This window comes from Phaseolus vulgaris, chromosome 3 (assembly GCF_000499845.2).
Source record: "Phaseolus vulgaris cultivar G19833 chromosome 3, P. vulgaris v2.0, whole genome shotgun sequence".
Taxonomy (NCBI): Eukaryota; Viridiplantae; Streptophyta; class Magnoliopsida; order Fabales; family Fabaceae; genus Phaseolus; species Phaseolus vulgaris.
The window spans coordinates 33,511,147-33,522,265 of NC_023757.2; the positions used below are offsets into that span (position 1 = coordinate 33,511,147).

Here is an 11,119-nt window from a genome sequence, read left to right on the forward strand (position 1 = left end):
TTATACTATCTCTCACACCCACACCTTCTTACAAGGTTGAATTCTTCCAAAAGTGTTTCTTCCCTTCACTCTATCTCTAGGCTTCTACCAGTCCTTCCGTTATTCAGCTCTTATCAATGGTGGGGGATACTCTGACACTCAACTTAGTCCGAGTATGATCCACAAGTATTAGGGTTGATTAAAAATTACCTGTGTCTCTTGGGTGTCTCTCTTATTTATACTTTTTGGTTGGACCTTTAATGTTATGGGTCCACGCGTAGGGCCAAAAGGGGTCCAATTATACGTTATAATCATGCTTTGCATATAATTTGGTATGTTACTGATAAATGGAATTTTATGGTCTCTTATAGTTTTTGTAAGTAATGTCGAGAGGTCAAAAGTGTTATCGATATATTGTCGGCTTCTCGACAGTCTGGTAGTACACTTGTTCCCAAGTTTGAGTGAAATGATCTTAGAATCGAATGCAGAGTCTAAACATTCATTTTTTTGTCCTAGCTTATTGTGCAAGGTGCGACGTTGAGTGGTCGAGATGCCAACTATCTGTCACCTTGTCCCCCAAGGATATATGTCCCCCAGGCCCTAGTAGGAACTCTACGTTGGGTCTATACTTTAGGTTCTCTTTGAAAGAAAAACTCATTTCTTTGTCTTGCTTAGATATGGTGGTCAAGGTGCGTCATTGAGTGGTTGAGATGCCGACTATTCGTCATCTCATCCCCGGGCTATATGCTTATAGGAAGGGGTCTAATTATACTTTAATCATGTTTTGCAGATAATTTGATGTGTTACTAGTGAATAGTATTTTATGATATCTAGTGATTTTTGTAAGTTATACCGAAAGATGAGTCGGCATAGTGTCAACTTCCCGACAAAATATATATATATATATATATATATATATATTTGTTTGTTGATATGTTTTCTAACTTTTATTGAAGTTTCAAAATATCATATATGTTAAACATAAAATTAACAAAATTAACAAATATGTACGATCAAATTCATTAAAACATTTAAACTTTGATATAAGAATTTTTTTTTTAGTCATTTAATATTGAATTAACAATTTTTATTTAATATTTTTAGCTATTTGGGTTTTTTAGTGAAGAATTTAAATATATGAAGTGTTTACATCTCAAAATCATAGAAAAATATCCAGTTAATTTAATACATTTTCATACAACTTTTTTTTATTTTAAATAATCTTAGGATATAAAATTGTCACTTTTTTCAAATTTTTAATTTTTAATAAAAATTTCACGTCAAATTAATCATTTTCACTTAAAACAAGTAATTTAAATATTTTCTGAATTAACTCGCAAATTTTATAAAGATAACATATTACTATGTGGACCTGTAAATAAGAGATAAAACTTTTTGGATTTTTCTTTAATTCAGGGAGTAGGTTTAATAAATATCATAACTAAATACATTAGGTAAATTCTTCCTACATCCAACCTTTTTTAACATGCACCCTTTTTTTAACATGCACCCTGCACTATTTTAAATTTCTGAAAATGCCTTTCATTCTGAAAATAAAAATCTAAAATTGAAAATAATACATTCTGAAAAAGTATATTTATAAAGATTAGTGTGTTCTGAAAATAATAATTCAGAATAGAATTCAAAAATCAAAATCCAATTCTAAAAAATCAATTCTGCAAAAAAAAAAATCATTTAAAAAGAATCCAAAAATATATTCCATGAAAAGATCCGAAATGTATTTTCTATCTGTATTGTTTCACACTAGAATTTGCAGGTTCAAATTTAATTTGATATGTTGCAGGAAGTAATTGCCAATACATTAACAAAGATAAAAAGTAGTTTCATAAACTACTGAATTGTTATTTACCATTATTTCCAATTTGAGAGACACGATAGGATACCAAATCTTTTGGGTCTCAACCAGTAGCCCAATAGATAGAGTCCGGTTAAGGTTTATACTAGAGGCCCAATTCATGATTTTGAAATAAGTTTTTCTATAAATAAGCGTTGTTTCAAATTTTCACCCACCAAAAGAAAATTAGACTCATAATAAGCTAACTTTAATCTAGATTAGTTGACTATGTAACTGATAGGATACGGTAGAATAATAGTTTCTTAATAATCTGGTTATGAAACATGCTAAATATAAATGATTAGGGTTCATGGTCAAGGTGAAGGTCAAAATATATACGATAACTATTATATTTTTTTAATTAATTATTTTTTACATAATAAAATAAGACTTCTTTATCTATTAAACTTTATTATATAATTATTATTACTATCATCCTCATCGTTTTATTGTTACCATTGATATTATCATCACTTATTATCAACCACAAGATAATTCAACTCGAGTTCTTCTATTAAGATTCACAACATGTTTAGACAGTTCTTTTTAACAGAACTCTTTTACTAAGAACCAAAATTCTGCCATAGTTAAATAGAGTAAATATTAGAGGAGCCATTTGAAATAAACTATTTATTATTACTTTGAATTTATTCTAACATAAAAATTTGAATAAATATGAAAAACAATTACTTTGAATAAATGTGTGCACGGAGTAATAATCTGCAGAATATCCTGACTGTGTAACACTTGCAGCTAATTTCTTTTTATCTACATTTTTTTTTGGGGAAGCCGGTGCGTGACTTGGATTCTGTATGTATGGACTTCAAATACCTTTTCTCTATGCTAAATCTAATAAATCTGCTCCATGTTTATTGGCTGATTGTTGTATCACCTGATCTAGCTGCATAGTGCCTCAAGTGAGAGCTTCTTTGCAGTTCCCGGACATGGATCTCCCCCAAAAACTTCAGGAGCTACAGTCACCGAGCAAGATTGCTTGCCAATGCAGTTCTATAAATAATAACAGTAATACATAATACAAGGACAATAAGTAGCAGAAGAAAAGGCTAATATTGATAATATGCAAAAAGATGCTTTGGCATAACATGGTAGAACTAATCAGCATTATTCAGAATCAAATGATTTATCATCAATTACTGTTTGTAGATGTCACAATCACAAGGGTTAAGTGAGCAGATAACACAAAAAAGGGTGCCAACTTATACAAAATTTACAAGTATTAATGACTATGGTAGTTTGTAAATCATTAGAAAATCCAGGGACTACAAGTTAAACTTGGCTTCCAAGAGAACTGAGTGAAATTGTCTGACTGAAACATCATATGATCTAAATTGTAAAGGGTCTAGCTGATTGGGGTACCTTTTCAGGAGCATCATATGATCTGTGAGCATGGCAGCTTCCCTCTCTATAGTTTCCACAAGTTCCCTGTGGCAGTCCATAACTAGCAAATTTAATCTGGGAGATCTTTAGCCCAGGTGGACACCACAAGTGAGCCTTGGGTCTATTAATTTTGCCAGTGTCTAGCATATGCCTGCTTTTAAGAGTTGGTTGTCCTTCATATATGTCAGCACAAACACTTGCTGTTGTTCTTTTCACCAAAGAAATTCCATTAGGGTCCCCTCCCCATTCTTCCAACACAACCAGATAGTTCCCACTTGGGTTCAGCCACGACCGAGGAATATGGTACCTGTCCAATGCCAACAATAGGTTGTCATGAATCATGATGATGTTCAAGTTACACCATTCACTGGGGTAAAATAACTTGTATCAACTCTTACCATCTCTGGGAGGGTTCTCCACAATTTGTCCGGCATTTTTTATCATTGTAGGTTCCAGCGTAGTAACATTCCCCACAATGACCGCGTGCAATATATCCAGGCCAATGGCGTCCAATGCTTCGACCATTTATCCATACCTGGCCCTTTCCCATGCTAATCATGTCTAGAGCCAATGGATCATTGCCTACTGGTGTGCTAAAAGTTGTCTATTGACATTACATTACAGCATAAAGGTGTTAGAAGAAATTCATACTTAACGTTATCAGTCACATAAATACAACATTTGTTGAAAATCAATCTTACCTTGTACCATGTCAAAGGCTGTTTTTTAGCCAATAATGATCCTTGTACCCATTCAACTGAACTACTCCCACTTACAGTGTTAAGGTTTAAGGCTTCTCCCTTGAGACCAATCTGCCAACAAAATGCAGATGAATAGTGTCTTATTTATGTGGTAATACACACATATCATTATGATGAAACCATTCAATGTTTAAACAATGGTAGATGACAAACCTTGTAAGACCATTTCTGTTTAGACAAGTCTCTAGTCCCCTCATTTAGACCATTAAGTGTGACTGGGCCTAACACCCCAGCATTCCATGTCTCAAAGTGTGTCCCAACATTCTGGCATTAATGGAACATTGTCATAAGATAGGAAGGGGAAATCACAAAACTTATTTTTTTTGTAGAAATCACAAAGACATTAGAGAGGAAGAGAACTAACCGGGAGACCCACGGCAATACTTAGTAAAGATATCTTATTATTGCCAACCCTCAGCTTAACACCATCACTAAATGTTAATTTAGGGAACTCCAATCCCCCATAAACAGTACCTGCATTTATACAGAAAATGGATAAGTACAAGCGGAGATTATCATAATATAACAAAAAACTAGATTGAAAATATATCACTACCTGAAAGTTGACCATTAATGAAAACATGCAAAGCATGGCCAGCTGACATCACGGTTAAAACAGGAGATTGTCCACTCTTTATAAAACCTTCATTTGCATCAATGTTCACACTGGACAAGAAGGGACAATAATTTATTTTATGGAGCCAGGATACAAAATAGTATGTTTCAAGAAGTTGAACATTCCCACTATTAGCTTTTTTGGAAGTCAAATACATGAACAGATGAAAGATACTTACTCTGTCATATACCACAAATAATCAGTAGAATCTCGGGTGATATTAATCTGCTCCCAGAGTGCATATGCTGTTAAGGGATCATCTTCACTGGACGATGCAGGCTCTTCATTATACGACTGCCAATCAAATGCAGTGTTCACAGCAGTCATCTTCATCAGAGAGCTTTGAGCACCAACCTATTTACATAACATTGATAACATGAATGTTCATACTTAGAAAAAAAATTCCAATATAAATGCAGAGGATTTCTGCTCAAAATCTGTTTAATGTTTTTGTCCTTGAAGAACAGAAGAAGTATTGAACATTACAATTCGTATGATAAACATGTTAGTGACAGAAAAGTTCTGCACAAATAATTTCCGGCTACATTCCTACATGAAATAAAATAAGCGTGGCAAAAAGAACTGTCTTACTCTTGCAGTGTTGAAAACTTCAGTTTTGCAATCAGGAAGGATGCTGATAGACCAAGGTGGTAGGTCATATTGTCCATTTTCAAATGTAACAGTTGCGGAAGATTTGGTGTCATAGTTTGCTAGGAATGCAGCACAAGCACCAGAAGTCTTGAACACATGTACCTAAGATTATATTAAAGTTATTAGTAAATAAATTTTCAACAAGCCTGTTCAGTATTCTTCACAAGTCACTCCCCAGTATAGGGTCCTTACCTCAAGGTTTTTCCCAGGCCAAGTCACTGTAGGATCTACGGACACTAAAGCTGCCTCACATAGCTTTATTGCTTTATGCAAATCTCTCAAATGCCCCCATTTTGGCTCATTTAAAAGTCCTAACATTGATAAATATGTTAATGTGAATATGTACAATTTGCAAAAGCATGATGATTAATATTCCCCTCTTGCATCAATATGAGCAAGTAATTTAAAAAAAAACGACTTTTCTTTGTTTTTAAATAGATTTAAATTTGCATGGTGTAATCATTCAAAGCATGTCAGCAAATTTAACCTAATGTCTGTGCCTACCGTATTCATCAAGGAGACCATCATAGTCATAGCTGGTGGCAATGAAGGGGCCACCTGATGTCCGATCAAAGTTAGTTCCCCCATGGAACTGGATCCAAAAATGATACATTTTAGACTCAAATCAAAGTTTCAAAGCATGATTATATAGTACATAAAAAGGTGGAAAGAATTTATTGACATTGGCCAACAGATAGATCATAAATGCAATTGTTCCAACATACCATATAGTAATTAACAAATGAACCGCCATTCTGTACGAATCTTGCAACTGAGAAGGCCATGTCTTCTGCAGGTCTACGAGGGACCGCGCCACCAAACTCAGTGTACCTGCAGAACACGAAACCTAAAACTGAATAAAGGATCCAGATCAGTTATTAGTGTCATTTATTTGTCGAACATACCAGCCACTCCAGTTCTCTGTCCACATTTTGGGTTTGTACTCCTTGTTAGGAGTGAAGTTTTCACAGTAGTATCCATTACAGGTGTTAATCTATTGAGAGAGAAAGATGCAAGGGAGTTTAGTCAATTTGTCAATGAAAAAGACAGAAATGGGTGGATGACTCAGAGAGGAAAGTTAAAAACTAGTTAGAACAAACCACAAGGGAAAAGTAACAATAGAAAAGGCCAAATGCGACAATGAAACTACATCAAAATATCAACAGCAAAAGCAACAACCAAACCAACAAAACAGCCCAAACACTAATGAAAATTGTACCTAAAAAAACACAACAATATAGGTGGGACACAAAAATTTATGGGAAGATAAGAATTATTCCCCAAATTTTTTTTTTATTTATCTTAAAAAGGTTTTAGCAAAAGGGTCTTACAACGGGATCCGGAGCATCTTCTTGCTTGCACATAATCCAGGGGACACCAGTATCTAAACCCACAGCCATTTTAGCAGCCCATTGGGCATAAGCTTTTCCAGGAGCACCAATTTCCCATTCCACTGGTCCAAATTCGTTTTCTATCTGTCACATTCAATTTTTTGCCAAAGAAAATGCTATCAATAAATGATCATTATTGTAATTGGTTGGCCTAACTAATAAAACTTTAGTCATTAAAAAATAACATGACAAAATGCAAAGTTGAAACTTGAAAGCAATCCTGCGAATAAATATCTTATTCAAAACCCATTTCCTTGCCTGTGACATAATTATTGGACCTCCCTCAGTCTGGAACAATTTCTCCTCCTTCATCATGCTGACAATCTTCTCGGTAAAATTTTGCATTGCCGCCTACATCATTACCAAAATTGAACGATTGCTTAGAGAATGAACAGAATTTCATAATTAAACTATAATAATAATAACCAAACAAAATTGAAAATTCCAACCTTAAAAGGTTCATTGTCTGTTCTGAAAGCAATACCCGGAACATACTTGAGCCAAACAGGAAACCCCCTGAATATCAAACAGAAAGAAAATACCTTTAAACACTGCTAAACAGTGTTGTCCTTTTTCAAAACAAATTTTCCTCTGAATACATATATGTATATGTATATCAAAATCATTACCCAAAGTTCCACTCAGCACACACGAAGGGACCAATACGGAGATGAAGATAGAGACCAGCCTGCTGCACCACCTTGATGAACTTAACCAAGTCGTATCTATCCTCGAAATAATACTGAATTTTCAATTACCCGAAATTTTACATAAAAAAAAAAGAGTGAGTTTTCTATCTAACTTCATGACAAGTGGAAACAGTATATTTGAAAATATGAAAATAATATTTGCATTTTTACCTTTCCAGGAGATGGTTCATGTCCATTCCAAAACACATAGGTTTCAATAACGTCTAAGCCTCCATCTTTGGCCTTTTGAATAAGGTCAGGCCACATCTACAGCCACCAGAGACAACGATAATTGAGAAACAAAAAGGTTTTCAGTGTGAAAAATGAAAACTCTCTGATGATTACAAAAAATAATGAAGAGCAAGTACCTCAGGCGTGCTTCTTGGGTAGTGGATGGAGCCAGAGACCAAAATTCTTCTCTGCCCATTAACAAGAATCGCTTTATGATCATATGTCACAGAGGCTGTGACTGCACAAACCCACAAAAATAACAACAGGCTATAAAAAATTCCCCTTGGTAAATTCTCCATAAGAACCCGTGAACCCGTTAGTTTCCTTCACACATTTAAGAAACAAAAAGTCCAAATGAGAAGAGAGGACAAAGGAAACGCGTTTCTGATGTTGTTTCTTCACAATGTATGTTGATTCTTTTGAGGTTGAAAATATGGCAAACAAAGACTTTGATGTAACAAAGGTAGTTGAGTTGTGGAGTGGTTTTGGTGGGTTTGTGCAGTTTGAGAAGGCTGCAACTCCTTTATATACATTTGAAAATCCAAGCTACTACAACACTTTGTAGTCTAGCTAGAACTGGGTCCCATCTTCTCCCACTGATTCACTATTCTGCATATGTTTTTCGAACAAATTATCCATATCAGATATCCACGTGTAAAACAGAGTTCAATACATTGTATCATAACCATATATACTAAATAAATAATAATAATAATAATAATAAGGGTTGTGGATTCTCGATGATGTATTAGAATTAGAATAAGAGGTTAGTGATTTAAGAAGTATAATTAAGATTGTAGAAAAGAAATAATATAAAGATAAGATCTTAAATTATAAAATAAATATTTTAAAAAGTGATATTTTATATTAAAGTGTAAATATACAATAATAAAAGGGTGCGTGTCATAATAATATGAATTTGCTTTGTCTTATATTTAAGACAAGGTCTGCTCAATTAAAAAGATAATTTTTAATTATTTTTAATGTTAATAAAGCTACATCTAATAGATTATTAAATATGTTAAAACTTATTTTATTTATGTACATATATTTTCAAATAAATACTAAATATGTATAAAAAATAGAACTTTAATTAAATTGTGAGAAACATGTTTGATACCGTCTTTTATTACAATAGTTATTATATGAGACTTTAATCTACTTTTTTTTTATATTTAAGTGTATTATATCGTTCTCTGACTTGAATTTAACTTTTATTTAAATAAAAATATCTTGAAAGATTTTATTTTAATAATACCTTTTCTTATCTTTTGAGATATGAGTTGTTTTAAAGATAAAAGAAAATGTTTTACTCATGTAATCTAGAGTTTTAATTTTTATCACATGTAAGAAAAATTAACATATTCCAATGAAAATTATAAAATTTATATCTTAAACTTATGACCCTAAAAATAACTTATGTAATGAAGATGTTTAATACTTTAACATCTTTATAATTAAGAAATTTATATATATATATATATATATATATATATATATATAAACCACTTCCATATATGTAAAAACACATTTGAAAAAGAATTGCAAAAACATCAAAAGTGAACTAATGTTTGCAATATGTGTATAATACAATTAATGAATGAAAATAACAACAATTAGTATATTTCAAAACACATCAAATGAATAAAAATTGGCTATTTTTTGAAAGACCACAAATTTATTTTACTTTATTGTTAGATTTTTTTGACAACCTCAAAAGATAAGATAATGTCTACACTTATAGTCTAGTCGACTCTCACCCCTCAACTTAGTGTACTAGATCTCTATTAGCTCTTTAGTACACATTATCTTTATTTGATTTAGTATATCATTAAAGCATATCATAATCAATCTCGTAACTTAGTACTTATACCATATTATAATTATAATTTCAATATTATGCTATATATATTAAGTATATATTTTTATTTATATAAGAATATTAATATTAATGATGATTTTTATTATTATTATAAAAAAATTAATATATTTTAAAAAGTATCACAAATCAATAGTGTAATATAAAAAAATGATATAACTATTTTAAATTTTCAAAACAAAAAATTAATAATTACATTAGTATAATAATTATATTATTATTTCTAGTTTTAGAATTTAAATATTTAAAAAAATTCTATATTCTCATTAATAAATCAAAATCTAGATTACTATAATATATATATTGAATTATATTATTTCTATTTTTAGAATTTAAATATTTAAATTAATTCTCTATTCTCATTAATAAATCAAAATCAAAATTAATATATTAATTGAATTCTATTATTTCTATTTTTAGAATTTAAATATTTAAATATTAAATAGATTTTCTATTGTAATTAATAAATCAAAATCCGAATTACTATAATATATCAATTCAATTCTATTATTTCTATTTTTATAATTTAAATATTTAAATAAATTTTCTATCCTCATTAATAAATCAAAATCGAATTGGTATAAATTAATAAATTCTATTATTTCTCCTTTTAAAATTTAAATATTTAAATAGATTCTTTATCGTGGTTAATAAATCAAAATCTAGATTACTATAATATATCAATTTAATTCTATTATTTCTGTTTTTAGAATTTAAATATTTAAATGGATTTTTTATTGTCATTAATAAATTAAAATTTAGATTACTAAATTTACTAAAATAATAGCCTGTAATTTTAAATAATCTATTTTATTAATTTTAATTAATAAAAAAAATATTTCTAAAAATAAATACAAACCGAATATTAAGTTATAAAATAAATAAAAAACACAAACAAAACCTGAAAAACCAAAGGAAAATTCATAAAAAACAAAAACTGAAAAATCTGGAAAAAAAATATGAACATAATCCATCATGTTTTGCCTTAAAAAAACAACATAACCGATTATCTACTATTTTTAGGAGCCTAATAGACTATGTCTTCCCTTAAAAAACAAACTTAATCGATTATGTAAAATATTTTGAACAACAAAATTGATTAGGTCTGTTTTAACACACACCACATAATCAATTACCCTCCTAAAAGCAGAGGCTAATTGATTATGATGTTAGCTTAATCGATTATCAATTGTTTATTAAAACATAATTGATTAAGTCCTATGTTTTTTTTCAAGCATAATCGATTAGGCACGGTGAAAAATCTTGAAAATGTCTAACTTGAGCATGAATGAGTGTATTTATTGATGTATTTATGATATTAACCTACTAGCCAATATATTCAATAGACCCTCAGTCAACGAGATCCTTTGAAAGATAAGGAATCTATGCATGCATGAATAAATGAGGTTTGTAGTTATACATGACCGTGGTTGGGAGTGAGTGATCAATTTACGAATACATATACTAAAAGAGCACCTAAGTAAAAATCACTTATTCTACTTGGTTTTTTTCTTCTATTCATTGATGTTTCTCCACAATGGTGCAAGGTAAAGAAAATGAGGTTTATTTCTCTTTTCACGTCCCGTCACCCTCGTGTATCAGTTAATACAAACAGATGGTGCATCCTCACATACGTTCGCGTGAACAGTGCATCTCTAGATCCAAACAC

At 30.9% G+C, this 11,119-nt stretch overlaps 1 protein-coding gene across 1 annotated transcript; it reads right to left on the minus strand.

Annotated features, from left to right (window-relative positions):
- Positions 1–2,449: 2,449 nt before the first annotated feature.
- LOC137807232 (beta-galactosidase-like) lies at positions 2,450–8,167 on the minus strand. The gene is made up of 19 exons (XM_068607742.1): positions 7,709–8,167; positions 7,512–7,607; positions 7,281–7,393; positions 7,101–7,167; positions 6,910–7,002; positions 6,592–6,735; positions 6,166–6,254; positions 5,986–6,091; positions 5,765–5,852; positions 5,453–5,571; positions 5,201–5,362; positions 4,788–4,963; positions 4,550–4,659; positions 4,358–4,467; positions 4,147–4,257; positions 3,934–4,044; positions 3,631–3,836; positions 3,212–3,539; positions 2,450–2,842 (listed from the first exon to the last, which is right to left on the minus strand). Exons 1-19 carry the CDS (start codon positions 7,868–7,870, stop codon positions 2,732–2,734), a joined length of 2,502 nt encoding a protein of 833 aa, XP_068463843.1. The 5' UTR covers positions 7,871–8,167; the 3' UTR covers positions 2,450–2,731.
- Positions 8,168–11,119: the final 2,952 nt, after the last annotated feature.